Source organism: Camelina sativa, chromosome 5 (genome assembly GCF_030686135.1).
Source record: "Camelina sativa cultivar CO46 ecotype springtype chromosome 5, ASM3068613v1".
NCBI classification, from domain to species: domain Eukaryota; kingdom Viridiplantae; phylum Streptophyta; class Magnoliopsida; order Brassicales; family Brassicaceae; genus Camelina; species Camelina sativa.
Window position 1 is genome coordinate 39,783,349 of NC_141884.1, and position 22,847 is coordinate 39,806,195.

Below are 22,847 nucleotides of genomic sequence, written 5' to 3' on the forward strand. Positions count from 1 at the left end.
TAAGTTTTTTGTAGGAAATTTTTCCTACCAAAATTTTTGAAGGAAATTTGGTAGGATTTCACCATGTTTTCTTGTAGTGTAAAGGACTTGAGTTTACCCTCAAAAGTACGAAACTTTAGATTTCTGTCTTTGTTAATTTGGTTACTACACTAGTCCATAGCGATGAGTTAACTAATGAAACACCTATCACCTAATTGTGGCATCGCTAGTACGATATATAACATGAGAACAAAATATATATGACTATATGAGCTAGGAAGCTAGGATTTTTGGTTTTCTCAACGCATACCTGATCAAAGATAAACTTACGGTTCCTAAACTTACATATATTTTACTGAGGATTTAAAGTTTATATGTTTTGCGGAAATCAGATACTTCTTAAATATTGTATACGTACGTCAGATGTTTATCTAGTATTCCGTTAGTATATACGAATATTTTATCCTCACGTGAGAAAGAGACGTGTTGATATCTCGACAAATATAAAAGCTGGATTCAGTTCTTTATTAATACGTACATACTATAGTGGAGAGATCATGTTTTACAATAAATTTAACAAGGATGGGTATTTACAGATATTTTCAGACATCACGTACGTTATAGCACCGCCTATTAATGGAGCGATACGAATTATTATAGTATTTGTTTACCAAAAAAAAAAAAAAGATGTTGGACCCGTTGATGAAACGAAGTATCCAATACAGATGAGTAGTTGAGTATATATTTGATAAATAAATAAAAAGTAGTAGGTCCATCTTGTTTTCGATAAATCATTAGACCAAATATGAACATAAAGAAAACTTTGATTGATCGACGTATTCCGTTGATGCATGTCAACGTAACCGATCTAATGAAATAGTAGCTCAAATTTTCAAAAGAAAGTATAGATCCCCTTCTATGTTTATGAAAATAGATGTTAATTAGTGGGATATTTAAATCAAATACAGGGATATGATTCTTTTTTTATGTGATACATGGATTAAAGTTTGTGTGTGGATATTTAAAAAGCAAATTATAAACAAATGAATCTGGAACAAAAAGCAAGTGAGCATGACAGGGAAGAGATCTACGAACAAGAAAGACGTGGAGTGGGGAGGCCATGGGAGGGAAAAATAAAAAGGTCACACTACGTTCACGTGCATGAGCATGTGAGACTCTGTAGACGTGGCAACACGTGGTCCCAAGTGACCACACTCGTGCGGTGTAACGTTGTTCCTCCACGACCAGACATCCCACTTCTCAACAATCATTTGAACTAATCTCCCACGCGCTTTTTATCTTTAGCGTGTACATCACGACGCCTTATTATAGTAAAATTCTAGTACTAGGTCCAAATGATATATATCAAGATCTCCACATGTGTGACTTTATAGTTTGCAATTAATTTAGTAGTACTACTAGATCAATATAACGTAATGAATTTAAATCATATGTATATGTGAAAATGTGCATTTCTATTGATAATATATGATGATGGTTTTGCCATTTGTGCTAATCATTAATTATGTTAGATAAGAATATAAGATCAAAAGACCATAAACTGTTATACTCTCTCATCACTGATTTTATATGCCAGCTGCATATTTGTTTTTAACTAAATTAGTGTGTAGACTTTCTAAACTTATAACTATAAAAATGTAATTTAGAACCTTAATATATGTGACCGGAAATATTATAAGTGGGTTTTATTGAAGTCAATGCCAAAGTATATATAACATGTTATTTCTGTATATATAAATTAAAGTTGTTTTTAAACCATATATATCCCGCTTCTTTTGACATTTCAATGGGACAGTTTTTTAAAAAATAGATAAGAGAAACCTAGAGAGATATAGGTCTGAAAGTTTAGTCATATATATCATCATGACTTTGGTAAGAAACAAATATGACGATGGGGATCCAATGTCAGCCGACCAACAAACCTATCATGTTTACCCAATAATGAGGTCGTTAGATTAGTATAAAATGCTTCATTTTAAAATAATTAGCTTATCATTTTAATACTTAATTACATCCATATATAGGAGTAAGTCTTAACCACAAATCAAATATTATGATCACATCATATTAATATATGGTCCCACGTGCGTGCCCAACCATGTGCTAAAGCTCTTTCAAACTTTCCTCTTTCGTTTTCGTATCCTCAATTTACACTTACACACACCAGTACCATGAAACGATCAAAAAGCATAATTCATTTTTTGGGATGTTTTTTCACAGTATGATTCATTTAATGTTGAGATCGGACATTTGTAATTGTTTTTAATTGTATACTGTCAATTTCAAATTTTCAATAGAAAATGAACATATTGGGACAGTACAATTACAAGGGACAATTACTAAGCGGTTTTGCATGTGTGTTTTGGGCCCTTGCAAAGTCTCATAAAATGAATCTTGAAAAACAATTAATATGTGATCCCATGAAATGAAACTTGAAATACAACCTCACGCATGACTTAAAAGATTGTCATCTTTATCAAAAAAAGTCTTGCGCTTATTGATTATATGGATCGATGGAATCTTTAGCTTTTAAGATTTTTTTTCTACAAAGAAGAAAGAAGATCTTGCAACAAACTTTTGAAATCAATGTGTGGCTTTTGTCTCGAACTTGAAATGTTTAGTTTTTAGTTTTTACTGTATATCTAGATAACGCAAACACCTTAACCTCAAACTCGTGTGGAAATGATTGAAAACAGTCAAACACACAATCATATTTGTGCTAAGAGATTATCAGAAGTATATATTATAGGTAGTGACTAACCTATTTAAGGTATAATCAGACTTATCTATATAAAGGATTAAGGAAACTTAATTCACTTAAAAAAAAAAGGGACAGGAGCGAGTGAAAGCCACGTGAGTGAAAGAAAAAAAAAAACTTTTGTATGTCAGAGTAATCACGTGGGTAGTCACATGAGATAAAGTCCACGTGTCAAAGAAACAAGGAAAAAAGAAAAGGACACGTGGTATTACGTTATCGCGCGTGGCTCATTTGTCCCTCCCTCACCGGACACACTCAATTTCTTCCCAATTATTCGATGCGATTTGCCCTTTTCTTATTTTTTTACTTGTGAAGTTGATCATAAATTACGTTTTTTACCATACCATTGGGCCATCACCCACTCATGAGCTTATCAAAGCCTCAATCATTTCTTATGATGGCCTTATTTTTACAGCTGTACTTCCCGCGTGACTCGCACGTGACCTCAGAAAAAACAAAAACACTCGTCGGCCACTAAAGATTTTACATCAAATCTTAACTAAAGTCGAGGAATTTTATTTGGGCCTTTATCAGCCCATTTAGTACTTAAAAGATACTACTAGATTTACGAAAATTCACTTTCAACCAATTTTTTTTTCTTTCAATCCGCAGTAAATTGAACACATCAAACTGTTTTCAAAATCAGACATTGTTTTTTTTTTGTGTGTCTAAACTAAAGCATCTGTAGATTGTCCCACCTGATGATACTTTTTTAGTGATCACTGCTCGCTGATTTTGCGAATACAATGTCCTTGGTAAGGGGGATTTAATTCTTTCTTCTAGCTAACATGAACATTCACATTACACACTTGAAAATTTATATCACATATTTGGAAATGCTGTGATCTCGAAAGGAAGTCATATAATTTATGAAGGAAGTCAGTTCAAAGCTCCACAAATATTATTAGAAGCTTCCAAAAGCGGTTAATCGTTTTCAAGAAGCATGAAGGAAGCTCACAAGGTGTGTGACACGTATCAAGACTAATAATATTTGATTATGTGATAACTGGTAGTATTTAAAAATGATACTTTTGTTTTCTTTATAAAAAGAAAAGGCTTTGGGTTTGTGTTTGAAATCATGCAGTAATTGACATTTTTTTTGTTTCATCTCTCTTTACTAAAAAGCTCTGTTTTTGAATTCAAACGATTTTGCAGTTTTACTACTTTCCCGTCAAATGTAGATGTTTGTTTAAGCTAGAAATAAACCTATGCATACTATTAGTGGTGCTGCTGTTTGATAAAACACTAAAGGTGAATTACTGAGTTTACCAGAAGATGAAATGTTCAATTAGAAGTGAAACTGATAAACTCAAAGAAAGACACAAAGACAAGTAGTTTTGTCAACAACTTTGTGAGATTCTGTTCTGGTCCATACGGTGGTCTGTTGCGGATAGAGATACAATAAAATATGAGAACTTTTCAATCTCGACTTAACCGGTATATTTATCCCGGTTATATATTTTCATCCTGGTCCGGTTCAATTTCTTATAAGATTCGAACTACATATGGCAAAAGAGTAATTTCTTGAAAAATCCTAGGTCTTCCAGTAATTTATGTTAAACGTATAGACGGCCACGGGGTAGAGAAACACGACACACCGGTGGAGAAAAACCCTAATCCCCTCCCCAAATTGGACCATGTTCATGGTTAGATTAAAATTCTCATCGATCTCTCACAATTTTAGTACGGCGGCGGCGAAACATAGAAGAGTGCCGTCCAAGTACAAGTCACTAGCCATCGGACAAGCCCAGCAAGCCATCACAGACTATCTCCACACAACCAGGTCTCTCTCCTACACTCACGCCGAACACATTGCCACAAACGCCTCTGTTTCGATTCGAAACCTCATCTTAAAGCTTGATTTCTCTGTTCCCACCTTCTCAAAATCGCTTCGGAAGCATCTCAGTTACCACCCGATTAACGAATTCGAGTTTTTCTTCGAGAGCATTGGCATTGATTACAGCGAGGTCAACGAGTTTTTACCTGAGAAGAAATTTTTCTTCTATGAGGATCGGAGTGTGTTGGATGCAGCTTGTGCTTTATCTAAATTCGGGTTTCCTTGGAACAAGCTTGGTAAGTTGTATAAAGAGGAAAGGTTTGTTTTTGTGCAGAGTCCTGGAGAGATTGAATCTAGGCTGTTTAAGTTTAAAGATATGGGATTCACTTCCGTTGCGGTGATTGGTGTTTGTTTAGCGATGCCTCGTACTCTATGTGGAGGTGGTGAATTGGGTTCGGAGATACGTTGTTTGTTTGTTAAGCTGAAGAGGCTTTTTGATGAATTTGATTCACTGCATCTTTTTGAAGAAAATGTGGAGTCTTGGCACGACATTAGTAGGAAAGTTAGGGTTTTTTACGATTTGGGTTGTTGTGAGAATGAAGAGATGTGGGAGTTGATGTGTAGAAATAAGTCAGTTTTTGTTGAATACTCTGAAGAAGCTCTGATGAGAAAGGTGGAATATTTTTGTAGGTTTGGTGTTAGGAAAGAAGATGTTGCTCTTTTGATTCTTCGTAATCCAGGTATTATGGATTTTGATCTTGAGAAACCGGTGATCTCAGTTACGGGGATGCTTAAGCATTTTGGATTGAGTCAGGATGAAGTGGATGGTGTTGCTCAGAGATACCCATACGTTTTAGGTAGAAACAAACTGAAGAATCTGCCTTATGTGTTAAGAGCATTAGATCTACATGAAAGGATCTTTGATAGATTGAAGAATGGGAATCATCATTTACTTGCGAGCTATTCATTGATGGATCCCGAAGAAGATTTAGACAGAGAATATCAAGAAGGCTTGGAGGAGCTTCAGAACTCAAGAACCAAAACACACCATGTTCAAAAACTGGACTTCCTTCATGAAATAGGGTTTGGCGAAAACGGTATAACCATGAAGGTACTACAGCATGTCCATGGTACCGCCATAGAGCTACAAGATAGATTCCAAGTCTTACTAAATAATGGAATCGTTTTGTCAAAGATATGTATGTTGATAAGATCAGCACCAAAGATCTTGAACCAGAAACCGCATAGCATACAGGATAAGCTAAGGTTCCTCTGTGGCGAGATGGGAGATTCTTTGGAATACCTAGATGTTTTCCCAGCTTATCTATGTTTTGACCTGGAGAACAGAATCAATCCAAGGTTCAGATTCCATAAATGGCTTGTGGAGAAAGGGTTGAGCGAGAAAAGCTATTCAATTGCAAGCATTGTAGCTACGAGCGAAAAGGCCTTCATAGCTCGTCTATATGGGATTCATCCAGCAATCCCGAAACATTGGTTTGAACGCTTCTCCAACAGAAAAACCAGATACACTGTATCCTAACTGAAAACAAAGGACTCTTTGGAGTTTGGATCTTGCAGCAGCTTGGAGCAATATGCCCTTGAGGTTCCTCAGATATCTGAACCTGAAGAGCACAAAGAACCTTATTGTTTCAACTTAAAAACGTTACAAAAAATCTCCAAATGGTAACAACAGCTTGTGGATATTGCAGATGGAAACGTTTGTTTGTTTGCGGGATGTAGAAATGATGGGGCACTTTTGGATTATTTTTGTGGTTTACCCGATTTGTTGTGGGAATAACTTATCTACACCACTCGGTATATTCCATTTTTGGGGCTCTTGAAAGATTACAGTTAACATTTGTATAGAGTACGTTTTTTCTTAATCAGACAACTTTTAACTTATTGCAATTGGTTTGGTTGGTTTCGAGCTTCCCAGTCAACCAGCACGTGTCGGTGAGTAGTGGTAATGACTTGATTGCAAAAACGTGGGACCAAATCGTACACGTGCCAGTGGTTATTTTTATCGAGCTTCGTTGATATATACGTCCGGCGGAGAGTTTTGACTACACATTTCAGCTTTAAAAAGTCTTGTAAAGCAAGCAATAGGAGTGCGTGCAAGTCACGTGCGTCTTACGTTTGGATTCCTCTTCAGTGTGGTAGCGGCAGTAATTCCGACGATATAGGAAGGGTAACATAGTCATTCTATCTCCTTTTTTTCCTTTTTGTTAACACTTTGGTTTAGTTTGGGGTTTCATGAGCAAAATAACATAACTGCCGCTCTCTCTCTCTCTCTCTCTTGATGCTCTCTTTCTCTCAGCAACATTGGCTCTGTGTGTTTTTTTGAATTCTCATTATCTCATTAGGGTTTTCCACTTTCTCACGATCGATTGAATTATAGATGTTCCGTCAATCCATGGCGTTTCCTCCACCGATCCACGGCTCTGATGCACCGCCGCCGTCACAACCGCCGCCGGTGGTGACCGTCAGTGAAACTTCCAGACGGCAGATTTCTGCAGCAGCAGCAGATTCGTCTTCGCCGGTGAAGTCTCATCCGCTTCATAACTTCCCGTTATCTGATCTCAGATGGGCTATGAATCACGCTAATACACATAGGCTCCGCAAAGCATCGAGTAGATCTCCGCTTCGTGAACCTAATCATGGGAAAGGGAGTTTGGTGACGGAGGATGTAAACGAAGCTTCAGGTTCTTCGTCTTTCGAATTGAGACCGGATAAGAAGAAGAAGAAGGGGGACTCCGCCGTAGATCGATCCGGGACGAAGTCAACGACGCCGGACGGTAGATCGAAGATCTTTATCCGGATCCGCACCAAGAACAACGAAGATACAGCTGATATCGCCACCACCGATAATAATAACCCTCCCGCCGTCGCCGATGTCCATGCGGCTGATGATTCAGCTAGTCCGGCGATCGATGCTGATAGTGAACGGATCTACGATGGTTGTGGTCAAGAAGCAGACGAGTTTGGTCCCAAGACTTGGAATCTGAGGCCGAGGAAACCACCGCCGACGAAGAAGCGTTCGATTGGACACGCCGGTGGGATATTGAAGAGCTGTAACGGTTCATTACCGGAGAATAAAACTCTTGGAACGGTTAGAACTGAGTCGATTCGATCCAGGAACGGTGTAGATGCTAAGATGGCGGCGACTACGACGACGACGGAGAGAAAGGAGAAGAAACCGAGGTTATCGATCTCGCTTTCGAAGCTGGAGATAGATGAAGATATCTACGCGTTGACTGGATCAAAACCTAGTAGAAGACCAAAGAAGAGAGCTAAGAACGTTCAGAAGCAGCTCGATGTAAGATTGATTTCACACATCTCTCTCCATGAATCTCCCTGGATCAAAACCTAACAAAATTGTGGCTTGTGTTTATTTATTTCAGGTTCTTTTCCCAGGTTTGTGGATGGGTAACGTTTCTTCTGACGCTTACAAGGTCTCAGAACATGCTTGAAAGGTATATTAACATTTGAAAATGGATGGATTCTAAAGTCCTTGTATGTTTATTTGTTGTATAAGTGGGACAAAATGTAATCTTCTCTGAGTACACTGTGTAGGACTGATTGAGGATGATGATGTGAAGTTAATCTTGTTGAATTGGCGTCGACGGGAACTAGATAGGGAGGCGTCGGTCGAAGAAGTCTTTTTGCACAGATTTGAGGTATAAAAAGGTAGTGATTCAATGTTGTTTGTCATCTTTGAGTTAGACTTTCTCCTTGGTTATCTTGTTGTGTACCTTACTGGCTTTTCACAGTACAACAAAATTGTATATATACATGAGTGCAAATTCGCATGAGAATCAGATTTCCATGATGGTTTCTTAGATTTGTTAGGGATATATGAATTGATATGATATCAATCCTTAAGGTTAATGATTTGCCATTTGCGTCTAAACATTGTATTTTGAAATCCTGGTTAATAAAGATCTGGTGGTCTGAACTCTTGAAGTTTCGAGGTTCTAGACTTAGATAAATGGAGTCACTTAGTATCTTCACCTTCACCTTCTTACTCTCTCACTGTACTGTGATGATGTAGAACTGGGAATGATTCGTTTCTTTGGCTTCATTGCGCTGGACTTGTGAATACTCTGTCTCGTGCTTTCAATTCAACTTCCAACTTCAGCTTCAGCTTCAGATTCGGTTCTCCGGCGGCAGTCCAGACTAGTTCTGATCCAAGCCGTCTTATTTGTTGTCACTGATCTGAGTTCATACGGCCTTTTATTTTTTTACTTCTGTTTAATTCACTTGTGGACTGTTTTGTAATAAAAGATTAGTGAATAGCCTGAGTGCCTGACCTAATTGTAAAGGTGGAAATTAAAATCAGAATTATCAACGTAATTTTTTTTTTTTAAGATAGTAACCTTTCATTATTTAATAATTCATCTATTTTTTTCGTTAATAAGTCAACTATGTAACAGTAATGTCATCAATATCTATAGTGTGGTGTAAATTTACCCACCCTTACAAGTTCAAAATTGAAACTCGAATCCTGTAAATAAAGTATATATATAATCTGGAGTTTAACGATCAAGTATTATTAATAAATCTTTATACTTTTTATACAAGGACCACAGGCTTGCTTCGTCACTCCATTCATCATCAGTTCATCACCTCCACTCGCTTTAGTCCCTTGGTTTATCCAACTCTTGATGCAGTAAAACCAAAAATTTACGGGTTAATAACAGCATTTAGACTGTTTGGACTAGTTTTTACATATTGGTCCTTCGGTTATGCATTAATTACATTTAGTAATAAGAGATTTATTAGTGGACCTTTTATATTCTAAAGTAAAAATAAATAAATAAATCATCCAAAAGGTGAACCATATAGCTTAATGCTGTAAATTGTCAAAATCTAACAACAAAACAATAAGTTAACTTTGTTAAATATAATCCCATTAGCCGTTGGACTGTAGTATTATTATGTCCATGCTTAACGCTGTAAAAGGTTTTAACTAGGAGTTCAATTGATGTTTTGTATCTATTATATATTTATATCGGAGATCATTCGTAGTGGTTTCTTATCATGTTGGATTTTTATAGATGTAAAGTTCCTAGTACTGTACTATCAAGTCAATGAGTCGTGATGTTTAAGAATAAACTTAGTAACTTTCTTGTGTTATAAGCTAGCTTCCTCGCAATTTCCTAGTGTGGAAAAAAAATATCCCATTGCACTTCCTTAACAAGTTTAACGTAAAACAGAAGGAACTCAAACTCTCTCCTTGCATCTGTATGTGTGTATAAATACATCCCATTTCTACTGCCAAAGGCCACACAGAGAAAGAGAGCAATGGAGTCTGCTAAATCATCAAACATCTATAGCCACCAAAATGTCATCGTGATGCGTCATGGTGATCGACTCGACCGTTCCGAGTCACTCTGGACTTCAAAAGCTGAGAGACCGTGGGATCCACCGCTTGCTCAGGGCGGTAAGGATCGTGCCTTTAGAACCGGCCAGAGAATCCGATCTCAGATTGGGTTTCCGATTCACCGTGTCTTCGTCTCCCCTTTCCTACGCTGCATCCAGACCGCTTACGAAGTCGTTGCCGCTCTCTCCGCCGTCGGTTTAGATCCCAAAGCCATGTCGTCTAAAGACGTCCTTTGCATGGACAACACTAAGCTCAAGGTCAGTCAGAATATCGACCGCTCTATATATTTGTTGAAAGGACCAGACCCATGTTTGTAGTCTAGTGGTGTTTATGGTTTATGCTAGGAATCGATATGCTTTGTGCTTATATGCCTTGTCTCCTGATCTCCTCTGCTTCAGGTATCGATTGAATTTGGATTGTGCGAGGTACTGAACACAAGCTGTATGGATAGTGAAGTTGTTCCCAAAGATGGGAAATTTGATTTCAAGATTTCAGATCTTGAAGCTATGTTTCCTAAGGGAACAGTAGATTCTAATGTGGATATGGTTTGTACAGAGGTGATATATTTTTTCTTTCTTTATATTTTGTTTGGTGTGACGACGATGTATATGTAAACTTAATTTCTATATTTCTGAATTCCTTAGTTGCCACAATGGGGAGAATCTTCAGAAGGCTTCAAGGACCGATATTTTAATACAGTGAAGACTCTTGCGGAGAAGTATCCTTCTGAGAACTTGCTCTTAGTCACTCATTGTAAGCAAAAACAGTTATGTTTTTTTTTTTTTTTTACTTTTAAACCAAGACTGACTTTTTCTAATCTTTGAGACCATTTCTTTGTGGGTGGAAAATTGCAGGGGGAGGAGTAAGTGTTGCACTTTACAACTACTTCAAAGATGCAACTAAGTACATGGTAGATTATTGTGGTTCTGTTGAAATGAGAAGGCAGATTTTGAATAGTGATGATGATGGGTTTGCCAAATTTGAGGTGGTTACTAGTCATGGAGTGTCTTACAAGGACAACAACTGCCCAATCCATGATCCTGTTGTAAGCCAATCTCCGGTTTAGCTGGTTTGTTTGTGAATTTTTGGTTTCACTCTTTTTTATTCAATATATACACAACACAAGAATTATGATGTTACAGAGTTGGTAAAAAAAAGAAGTATTATGATGTTACAGTTATTTTCCTTTTCTTCCACAAAATTTACAAAAGTAGCTAACATAAGAAAAAGTGTTGTAATTTGTTTTGTATGATAAGAAAATTCATTCTACAAAAATTTGTCAGAACTCAGAACATGAAGACAAAAAAATATCTCTCTCACTCTAACTGTTTTATTATTATTTTTTTTTTTTAAATCTCTTTTATAAGGCTTGACGAAGACAAAAAAAAAGCTTATAAAAAAATTAGATTAACCAACGTTTCCACGACAAGTTTAAGAAGGAAATGGTAAATGCGTTCAGATTTGATCTAAAGTCATATTTAATAGTGATTAAATTTTGTATTATTTTTTTAAATAGAATACTATATACAGAAATAGTTGTTTTCTTGAATTATTATATTAAAATATTTTTTAAAAATTGAACTAGTAATGTCAAACTTGCAAACCAAAAGGGATACAATAGAGAAGATATCAAACTCGGTTTTCTTGTATTAATTTTATTAATCCGACCATCTAAGATTATAATAACTAATTAGTGAGTAAAATTTGTATTAATTAATTTATTTAGAATTATATATATTAAATTTTTTTATTTTTTGAATTATTATTAAGATATTTAAGTATTAAAATTACATTAACTTGAAAAAAAATTGAACAAGTGATGCCAAACTTACGAACCAAAGACGTTGCAATAGATTGGACACCAAGCTCGGTAATTCTTCATTGTATTGCAATTTAACACCCAAATTTCTTTTATTAATCCGACCATCTAAGTTTATATATTTTATTATTAGTGAGTAAATTTTGTATTAATTTATTTTGTTTAGAATATTATATATATAGTAGTTTTTTTCCTTTTATGAAATTAATATTAAGATATTTAAGTGTTAAAATTACATTAACTTGAAAAAAGATTGAACAAGTGATGCCAAACTTATGAACCAAAGACGATGCAATGGATAGGACACCAAACTCGGTTATTCTTCATTGTATTGCAATTTAACACTTAAATTTCTTTTATTAATCCAACAACTATCTAAGTTTATATATTTTATTATTAGTGAGTAAATTTTGTATTAATTTATTTTGTTTAGAATATTATATATATAGTAGTTTTCTTCATTTTATGAAATTAATATTAAGATATTTAAGTGTTAAAATTACATTAACTTGAGAAAAGATTGAATAAGTGATGCCAAACTTACGAACTAAAGACGATGCAATGGATTGGACACCAAGCTCGTTTATTCTTCATTGTATTGCAATTTAACACTCAAATTTCTTTTATTAATCCGACCATCTAAGTTTATATATTTTATTATTAGTGAGTAAATTTTGTATTAATTTATTTTGTGTATATATAATATATATAGTGTATATATAATATATATATATATATAGTAGTTTTCTTCCTTTTATAAATTAATATTAAGATATTTAAGTGTTAAAATTACATTAACTTGAAAAAAGATTGAACAAGTGATGCCAAACTTACGAACCAAAGATGATGCAATGAATAGGACACCAAGCTCGGTTATTCTTCATTGTATTGCAATTTAACAATCAAAATTTCTTTTATTAATCCAACCATCTAAGTTTATATATTTTATTATTAGTGAGTAAATTTTGTATTAATTTATGTTGTTTAGAGTATTATATATATAGTAGTTTTCTTCCTTTTCTGAAATTAATATTAAGATATTTAAGTGTTAAAATTACATCAACTTGAAAAAAGATTGAACGATGCCAAACTTACGAACCAAAGACGATGCAATGGATAGGACACCAAACTCGATTATTCTTCATTGTATTGCAATTTAACACTCAAATTTCTTTTATTAATCCAACCATCTAAGTTTATATATTTTATTATTAGTGAGTAAATTTTGTATTAATTTATTTTGTTTAGAATATTATTATATATATAGTAGTTTTTTTCCTTTTATGAAATTAATATTAAGATATTTAAGTGTTAAAATTACATTAACTTGAAAAAAGATTGAACAAGTGATGCCAAACTTATGAACCAAAGACGATGCAATGGATAGGACACCAAGCTCGGTTATTCTTCATTGTATTGCAATTTAACACTCAAATTTCTTTTATTAATCCGACCATCTAAGTTTATATATTTTATTTTTAGTGAGTAAATTTTGTATTAATTTATTTTGTTTAGAATATTATATATAGTAGTTTATTCATTTTATGAAATTAATATTAAGATATTTAAGTGTTAAAATTACATTAACTTGAAAAAAGATTGAACAAGTGATGCCAAACTTACGAACCAAAGACGATGCAATGTATAGGACACCAAGCTCGGTTATTCTTCATTGTATTGCAATTTAACACTCAAATTTCTTTTATTAATCCAACCATCTAAGTTTATATATTTTATTATTAGTGAGTAAATTTTGTATTAATTTATTTTCTTTAGAATATTATATATATAGTAGTTTTCTTCATTTTATGAAATTAATATTAAGATATTTAAGTGTTAAAATTACATTAACTTGAAAAAAGATTGAACAATTGATGCCAAACTTACGAACCAAAGACGATGCAACGGATAGGACACCAAGCTCGGTTATTCTTCATTATATTGCAATTTAACACTCAAATTTCATTTATTAATCTGACCATCTAAGTTTTTCTATTTTATTATTAGTTAGTAAATTTTGTATTAATTTATTTTGTTTAGAATATTATATATATAGTAGTTTTTTTCCTTTTATGAAATTAATATTAAGATATTTAAGTGTTAAAATTACATTAACTTGAAAAAAGATTGAACAAGTGATGCCAAACTTATGAACCAAAGACGATGCAATGGATAGGACACCAAGCTCGGTTATTCTTCATTGTATTGCAATTTAACACTTAAATTTCTTTTATTAATCCAACCATCTAAGTTTATATATTTTATTATTAGTGAGTAAATTTTGTATTAATTTTTTTTCTTTAGAATATTATATATATAGTAGTTTTCTTCATTTTATGAAATTAATATTAAGATATTTAAGTGTTAAAATTACATTAACTTGAAAAAAGATTGAACAATTGATGCCAAACTTACGAACCAAAGACGATGCAGCGGATAGGACACCAAGCTCGGTTAATCTTCATTGTATTGCAATTTAACACTCAAATTTCTTTTATTAATCTGACCATCTAAGTTTTTATATTTTATTATTAGTTAGTAAATTTTGTATTAATTTATTTTGTTTAGAATATTATATATATAGTAGTTTTTTCCTTTTATGAAATTAATATTAAGATATTTAAGTGTCAAAATTACATTAACTTGAAAAAAGATTGAACAAGTGATGCCAAACTTATGAACCAAAGGCGATGCAATGGATAGGACACCAAGCTCGGTTATTCTTCATTGTATTGCAATTTAACACTTAAATTTCTTTTATTAATCTGACCATCTAAGTTTTTATATTTTATTATTAGTTAGTAAATTTTGTATTAATTTATTTTGTTTAGAATATTATATATATAGTAGTTTTTTTCCTTTTATGAAATTAATATTAAGATATTTAAGTGTTAAAATTACATTAACTTGAAAAAAGATTGAACAAGTGATGCCAAACTTATGAACCAAAGACGATGCAATAGATAGGACACCAAGCTCGGTTATTCTTCATTGTATTGCTATTTAACACTTAAATTTCTTTTATTAATCCAACAACTATCTAAGTTTATATATTTTATTATTAGTGAGTAAATTTTGTATTAATTTATTTTGTCTAGAATATTATATATATAGTAGTTTTCTTCATTTTATGAAATTAATATTAAGATATTTAAGTGTTAAAATTACATTAACTTGAGAAAAGATTGAATAAGTGATGCCAAACTTACGAACCAAAGACGATGCAATGGATAGGACACCAAGCTCGGTTATTTTTCATTATATTGCAATTTAACATTCAAATTGCTTTTATTAATCTGACCATCTAAGTTTATATATTTTATTATTAGTGAGTAAATTTTGTATTAATTTATTTTGTTTAGAATATTATATATATAGTAGTTTTCTTCATTTTATGAAATTAATATTAAGATATTTAATTGTTAAAATTACATTAACTTGAAAAAAGATTGAACAATTGATGCCAAACTTACGAACCAAAGACGATGCAGCGGATAGGACACCAAGCTCGATTAATCTTCATTATATTGCAATTTAACACTCAAATTTCTTTTATTAATCTGACCATCTAAGTTTTTATATTTTATTATTAGTTAGTAAATTTTGTATTAATTTATTTTGTTTAGAATATTATATATATAGTAGTTTTTTTCCTTTTATGAAATTAATATTAAGATATTTAAGTGTTAAAATTACATTAACTTGAAAAAAGATTGAACAAGTGATGCCAAACTTATGAAACAAAGACGATGCAATGGATAGGACACCAAGCTCGGTTATTCTTCATTGTATTGCAATTTAACACTTAAATTTCTTTTATTAATCCAACAACTATCTAAGTTTATATATTTTATTATTAGTGAGTAAATTTTGTATTAATTTATTTTGTTTAGAATATTATATATATAGTAGTTTTCTTCATTTTATGAAATTAATATTAAGATATTTAAGTGTTAAAATTACATTAACTTGAGAAAAGATTGAATAAGTGATGCCAAACTTACGAACCAAAGACGATGCAATGGATAGGATACCAAGCTCGGTTATTCTTCATTATATTGCAATTTAACACTCAAATTGCTTTTATTAATCTGACCATCTAAGTTTATATATTTTATTATTAGTGAGTAAATTTTGTATTAATTTATTTTGTTTAGAATATTATATATATAGTAGTTTTCTTCATTTTATGAAATTAATATTAAGATATTTAAGTGTTAAAATTACATTAACTTGAAAAAAGATTGAACAATTGATGCCAAACTTACGAACCAAAGACGATGCAGCGGATAGGACACCAAGCTTGGTTAATCTTCATTATATTGCAATTTAACACTCAAATTTCTTTTATTAATCTGACCATCTAAGTTTATATATTTTATTATTAGTGAGTAAATTTTGTATTAATTTATTTTGTTTAGAATATTATATATATAGTAGTTTTCTTCATTTTATGAAATTAATATTAAGATATTTAAGTGTTAAAATTACATTAACTTGAAAAAAGATTGAACAAGTGATGCCAAACTTACAAACCAAAGACGATGCAATGGATAGGACACCAAGCTCGGTTATTCTTCACTGTATTGCAATTTAACAATCAAATTTCTTTTATTAATCTAACCATCTAAGTTTATATATAGTAGTTTTCTTCCTTTTATGAAATTAATATTAAGATATTTATGTGTTAAAATTACATTAACTTGAAAAAAGATTGAACAAGTGATGCATTTTGGTTTTTAAGTGTTAAGTGTTAAAATTACATTAAACAATAAGGGTTAACTGTTAAGTGTTAAAATTACATTAACTTGAAAAAAAATTGAACAAGTGATATCAAATTTACGAACCAAAGACGATACAATAATGGATAGGACATCAAGCTCGATTATTCTTCATTCTATTATAATTTAACACTTAAAATTCTTTTACTACCCGACTATATAAGATCATATTTTAATTAATGAATGATTTTTTGTATTTTTATTTAATTAATGAAATAATTTTGGTATTTATTTCCTTAATTATTATATAATTCTAATATTATGCATGGTGAATGTTTGTGACTTACCTGAATCAAGTAGAGCGAATGAGGAAACTCGAAGCAGTCTTTACGCGCATCCAAATCCAAATAGACCTGGAAATTTTCCATGAGATGCGTAAATAGATGTTTTGATAGTAAATTAGTAATAGTATATTACATGAAGTTTAAAAAGCATATACCAAAACTGAAAACCAAAGAAATATATATGACACGTCCTAAAAAAACAATTCTTCATCTACACATCATCATCATTATTTATTATTTCTCCTAGCCTACCGATATAACACGTCAACACATATTACATCCTATATACTCATTCATATATCAACATCAATATAAGTATATAACCTACAGACAATAAGCACACAAATCGATACAAAATACATACATAGTTCATCCTATTGACTAGAGAAATCATCAGTAGTAGTTTAGTAGAGAATTGGTGAGAGAGTCAAACGTACCTCAATCAAATTGTGGAAACAGAGGAAACAAACCCCTTCACTTCACCAGTTTATTGACTTGTATATTGCAACCTACAAAATAAAATTCCATATTGCAAATTTATAATCGATCACACGCATGATAATATATAAACGAATTTTGAAAATCTAACATATCAAAAATAAAAAATCGACAGGGGGAAAGAAAATTAGTAGAATCACTAACACCATAGATTTGTTTTAGAGAAGAGTTTGAAGATCCAGATAAAAATTAAAGATCCAACTTGAACCGGAGACCCCAGCGGAGAACGATGACGTAATTTGATCAAGGCTAGACCTTTAGGTTCTTGCACCCGATCTGAAACCATCAGAATAAACAACAAACTAAAGTCAGAAAGAATGAACATAGACCCTAAACTATAGAATGATTCAAATACTATGGAACGAACCTCTGAGCGTTGATAGACCGGACCGGAGCTTAGCATATTCACGAAACAGCCGGAAAAACGGCTTTTTCATACCCCGACAATAGTCCTGTGTTGAATTCATACATTTGACTAATAATCTGGCCTAAACATACCTTATGTTTCTATATATTTGAATTCCACACCCCAACTTCGAAACTAATACACCAAGTATAATTTATGTGCCAAAAAATACAAAAACGTGTTTCACGACTAACTCTGTTAAGCTTCCGTTTAAGCGTTCTGACGTGGATTCCACATGTGCACAGCGATCCAGACGACGTCGTTTTGGCAAAACGGAGAATGAAAAATTTTGGCCAAAACGACGTCGTTTTTTATTTGTCTCAAAAAATCTCTCTTCATCTCTCCCGAAACTCTCTCTACGGCGGAAGAACCCTAGAATTTGGGGGTTTTCAATTTCGACCCAATCTGAAGGAGATGCATCCATTATGAGGTGACCGAACATGTTCATCATGGTTTCAGGGTTGATATGAATGCGAAAACATGCGCATGTAGAAGGTGGAGTATGACAGGAATTCCTTGCCGTCATGTATTGCGTGTAATTGGGATGAAGAAGAATCTGAAGCCTGAGGATTTTGTTAACTCTGACTGGTATTTGACATCAAGATGGGTGGCTCAATACAATGAGACAATGAGGGGAGTTAATGGTATGTACTTCTGGAGAAAATCTGGTGAAACAGAGCTTCAACCACCACCTAGAGAGCCAACTAAAGGGCGGAAGAAGATACAAAAACGAATCAAGGGCAAAAATGAATCTCCAAAGAAAAGGAAAAAGAAAGCAAAGGTTGTAGAAGATGTCGCTCCACCAAAGAAGATGAAAATTAGCAGAGCAGGAATTACTTTGCGTTGTGCTAATTGTAGCACGGTAGGACATAACGCAAGAAGTTGTCCTAATATTGGAGTCCATCGCTATAAGCCAAGGAAAACACAAGGGGAAGGTCCAAGTGAAGCAAGTCAAGCAAGTCAACCAAGCCAATCAAGCCAACCATCACAGATTTCACTTGCTGATTAGTTGTTTTATAGCTTATGATTAGGATGATGTTGTTTCGATTGAATGTTTAGGATGATGGTTTTTTGGATCATGTTGTTTGGATTGAATGTTTAGGATGATGGTTTTTTGGTATATGGTTTAAGATGTAGGATGCTTGTTTTTTGTCTGCTTATTGAATCAGATGTTTTTAAAATCTTTGTCATCTAAATGGAATCATCTAAAACAACTCTCTTTATCGCATTTCTTTATAGCATTTTAGCTCCATTACCATTACATAAACGGGTTTTGCTTATTGCTTAAAAGATTAAAGCATATAGCACAAACATGACTACAATACACACAATCAAATTTTTGAAGCTACGTAATGCTTGAATCTCTTTCTCACAACAAACGATCATGGCTTTGAGTTCTCCAATCTCCTTCTCACATCCTTGTGCAACAGCTTTTATGCCTTCTATTTCACTTCCATTGCTTTTCATTGCTAGACTCTTCATCTCAGCTTCCACATCATGTAAGCCTTTCTCTAAGCTTCCCACATCTACTTGTATCTTCTCAACAACACTCTCAACCTCTTCCATCTCTTCCACCATAGATAAATCAGTCCATTTGAACAAATGACCACTATTCTCCTTTGAGCCATAAGGACAACAATAAAATATCCTCCCTGGATTCTTCAATGTTTCTGAAGTCTTGATTACAGACACTGCACCACATCTACATTTTCTAGGTATCCCTCTTTCTTGTCCACGACGACTGTAGCTTGCTTTCAACCCTTAGCCAAATTCCCAAATCAAAATTCGCATATATTTTATCGAAATTAAATAACTAAAATCAACCAAAACACAAATTATTACTTACCCGAACTAGATGATGAATACATTGGATGCATCTCCTTCAGATTGGGTCGAAATTGAAAACCCCCAAATTCTAGGGTTCTTCCGCCGTAGAGAGAGTTTCGGGAGAGATGAAGAGAGATTTTTTGAGACAAATAAAAAACGACGTCGTTTTGGCCAAAATTTTTCATTCTCCGTTTTGCCAAGACGACGTCGTCTGGATCGCTGTGCACATGTGGAATCCACGTCAGAACGCTTAAACGGAAGCTTAACAGAGTTAGTCGTGAAACACGTTTTTGTATTTTTTGGCACATAAATTATACTTGGTGTATTAGTTTCGAAGTTGGGGTGTGGAATTCAAATATATAGAAACATAAGGTATGTTTAGGCCAGATTATTAGTCAAATGTATGAATTCAACACAGGACTATTGTCGGGGTATGAAAAAGCCGTTTTTCCGAAAGAATGAACATAGATCCTAAACTATAGAATGATTCAAATACTATGGAACGAACCTCTGAGCGTTGATAGACCGGACCGGAGCTTAGCATATTCACGAAACAGCCAGAAATAATACCACCGCAGCCATGATGAAGAAGAAACCATGTATTTATTTAAAAACAGAGGAACTTTAGGACTCAAGTAAGATAGAGAGAAACAGAGAGAGATGATTCTAGATCGCTTTAGGGTTTTTTTTTTCCTCTCCTAGTTTTGATATCGAGAACCGTATTTAAAGAGAAGGGGTTAATTAATTAAATTTTATCTTTTAATTTTACAAAAATATTACCGTTACATACATACACTGTTACACCGTTTTTAAAAAGTTACCGTTCATATTTGTTGACTTGTTGTAAAAAGGAAAAACCCAGATATACACTCTGTCCAAAAAAAAAAAAAAAAGGAAAACACCAGTCACGTCGAACCGGATTAAACCGAAGTTAGCCGTCTCTTGACTGATTCGATTCAGTCTTTATTAATTTGTGGTTACTATATAGTCCTGGACCACAACGTCCCAATCCCAATCCATGATCGTGTTTATAACCCAACCAAATCTCATTGGTTTAGCTGGTTTTGTCCATTACAGCTTAATTAGATTAGATCCTTTTGACAAAATAATAAAAATATTATATACTATACCTTTTTACGTAAAAATAAAAAACGAGACAATGTATACAATTACTTCCAACGTACTCTCAAAGGTCACACCAGGAACAATCAGAGCAAGAGCAACAATGGAGTCTGCTAAACCTAACCTCGACGGCTACCAAAACATCTTGATGATGCGTCACGGTGATCGCATTGACAAAATCGATCCACTCTGGCTCGATACAGCCACCAGACCATGGGATCCTCCACTCGTTCAAGACGGTATGGTTCGAGCGTTTCAAACTGGTCAACGTATTCGATCTCAGATCCACTTTCCGATTCACCGTGTTTTCGTCTCTCCTTTCATCCGCTGCGTTCAGACTGCTTCCGAAGTTATCGCTGCTCTCTCAGCCGTCGATTTCGATCCTAACGCTACTTCTTCTAAAGACGTCGTTTCGATTGATAAGTCTAAGTTTAAGGTCAGGGTCTGAATGAACTTTGATTCAATCTCTAGTCTCTAGAATGTTGATTTGAATCGGAGATAAGCGTTGTTTAAGGTGATTCTTGTATGCTTCTCTCAGGTTTCTATTGAGTTTGGATTGAGTGAGATGTTGAACTCAATTGCTATTAGCCCTGAGATTGCTCCAAAAGATGGGAAGTTTGATTTCATGATTTCAGATCTTGAAGCTATGTTTCCTGATGGTATGGTTGATCGTAGTGTGGATCCTGTTTATAAAGAGGTGCGCTTTAGGACATATCTATCTAGTCTCTAGAGACTTGTCTTGTTCTGTTTCTGACTATCTTTTTTAATCTTGGAAGCAATCTTGATGAGTATAGACTTTGATATCTGACTTGTTGGGTGTGTTTTAGATGCCGCAATGGGAAGAGACAGTGGAAGGATGTACAGATAGATTTCTTAATGTGATAAAGACTCTTGCTGATAAGTATCCTTCTGAGAACTTGCTCTTAGTCACTCACGGTACTACTACACATTCTTTACTTTTTATCAATTATCAATCTATAATTCTTTCTGCCTCGTTTCCTTATGAGTCTATGAATCTAAGTCAGTCCCTTTCTTCAATCAGTTCATGTTTTGGTTGGGAAAATGCAGGGGAAGGAGTAAGGACAACATTTGCAACTTTTAAAGGCGTAGATGTGTACGACGTAGAGTATTGTGCTTGTGCTGAACTGAGAAGACAGGTCTTGAGTAAAGATGGATCTACTTTACCTGGAGGAGAATTCGAGGTGATTACAAGTCTTAGTCAAAGTGGAATCAAGTACCATTCCTTGATTACCACAGACCAAACTTCTGTTTAACTCAGGTGTGTGTGTTCCGGATGATCATGGCATTATAAAACAGGATACTGGCTAATGGTTATCTAGAAACTTCTGGTTAACCGGACATGACCTTCACTACAAATGGGAACGTTACGTATACAACAAGAACAATATTGTAGTCATACCAAGGAAAAAAGGGCTGATGATTCATTCAACCATTATTATATTTAACACATGGATTTGTGGAAACTTATGTGTTGTTTCATTGAATAAGCCAATAAAACTTTTAACTGAACGAGTAAACTTAACGTCAAAGTAAAGACATATTCTCAGTATTTTACTATGACATCCTTATTTTTGAGAATAACTTTTTTGGAATTTGTCTATCTAACAAATGATTTCTAAATATGATTGGTCAAACTATATTAAATAAGATTTTAAAGAAAGTCATTAGCGTGGGGTTTGTGACCAACAACCCCCTCCATTAAGGAATTGTTCGATTTCTAATTAAACTAGTTAAAATAAGTTGCAAATCATATGATATGACAGGGAGATATTAACATCCAAATTGTATTAATAAGTAATCGGGTCACTATATTGCATCATCCCATTTAGTTTATTTGAAAGATCATAGCCTTGTTTTGTCACGTCATTCAATTCATCACCAGTTCACCACCCACCTATACATGTATTTGCTTCTTCTTTTTTTCTTGTTTACCCAATCTTTCTTTCTAAAATAAAAGCTACAAAAAAACATTATCTTCTTTTGTTCACAAATATATATTATCTTCTTGTAAAATATGAATGACTAGTCGTGTTAATACGATCTCGACATATGTATATCAGTATATATCGATGGAGAGACAAAGTATCAAATAAGTAGTTTCCAAGTCATATTGTATATTTTATACAATTTGCATTTAAAACAACAAAGAGTTTATAGCACTTTTTCCAATA

The 22,847-nt window shown here is 33.4% G+C and overlaps 5 protein-coding genes across 6 annotated transcripts; 4 read left to right on the top strand and 1 right to left on the bottom strand.

Moving 5' to 3' along the window:
* The first annotated feature begins 4,395 nt into the window (after nucleotides 1-4,395).
* LOC104788315 (transcription termination factor MTEF18, mitochondrial) lies at nucleotides 4,396-6,435 on the top strand. The gene has a single exon (XM_010514063.3). It carries the CDS (start codon nucleotides 4,396-4,398, stop codon nucleotides 6,073-6,075), a length of 1,680 nt encoding a protein of 559 aa, XP_010512365.1. The 3' UTR covers nucleotides 6,076-6,435.
* A 33-nt stretch (nucleotides 6,436-6,468) lies between these two features.
* Nucleotides 6,469-8,902, top strand: LOC104749295 (uncharacterized). Of its 2 annotated transcripts, none has more exons than XM_087451506.1 (4): nucleotides 6,469-7,851; nucleotides 7,937-8,008; nucleotides 8,109-8,222; nucleotides 8,587-8,902. In XM_087451506.1, the coding sequence occupies exons 1-2, from the start codon at nucleotides 6,934-6,936 to the stop codon at nucleotides 8,003-8,005; spliced, it is 987 nt and encodes a 328-aa protein (XP_087307632.1). In that variant the 5' UTR covers nucleotides 6,469-6,933; the 3' UTR covers nucleotides 8,006-8,008; nucleotides 8,109-8,222; nucleotides 8,587-8,902. The 2 variants fall into 2 exon arrangements, with proteins under 2 accessions (XP_087307632.1, XP_087307633.1); XM_087451507.1 differs by having other exon boundaries at nucleotides 8,109-8,212.
* Nucleotides 8,903-9,699: 797 nt separating this feature from the next.
* LOC104788316 (uncharacterized) lies at nucleotides 9,700-11,193 on the top strand. The gene is made up of 4 exons (XM_010514064.3): nucleotides 9,700-10,175; nucleotides 10,317-10,475; nucleotides 10,563-10,671; nucleotides 10,773-11,193. Exons 1-4 carry the CDS (start codon nucleotides 9,840-9,842, stop codon nucleotides 10,982-10,984), a joined length of 816 nt encoding a protein of 271 aa, XP_010512366.1. The 5' UTR covers nucleotides 9,700-9,839; the 3' UTR covers nucleotides 10,985-11,193.
* A 7,789-nt stretch (nucleotides 11,194-18,982) lies between these two features.
* Nucleotides 18,983-19,574, bottom strand: LOC147944999 (uncharacterized protein At4g04775-like). The gene is made up of 2 exons (XM_087450676.1): nucleotides 19,553-19,574; nucleotides 18,983-19,466 (listed from the first exon to the last, which is right to left on the bottom strand). The coding sequence occupies exons 1-2, from the start codon at nucleotides 19,572-19,574 to the stop codon at nucleotides 18,991-18,993; spliced, it is 498 nt and encodes a 165-aa protein (XP_087306802.1). The 3' UTR covers nucleotides 18,983-18,990.
* A 1,025-nt stretch (nucleotides 19,575-20,599) lies between these two features.
* On the top strand, nucleotides 20,600-22,185 carry LOC104788318 (uncharacterized). The gene is made up of 4 exons (XM_010514066.3): nucleotides 20,600-21,091; nucleotides 21,194-21,352; nucleotides 21,483-21,591; nucleotides 21,724-22,185. Exons 1-4 carry the CDS (start codon nucleotides 20,693-20,695, stop codon nucleotides 21,927-21,929), a joined length of 873 nt encoding a protein of 290 aa, XP_010512368.1. The 5' UTR covers nucleotides 20,600-20,692; the 3' UTR covers nucleotides 21,930-22,185.
* The last annotated feature ends 662 nt before the right edge of the window (nucleotides 22,186-22,847 follow it).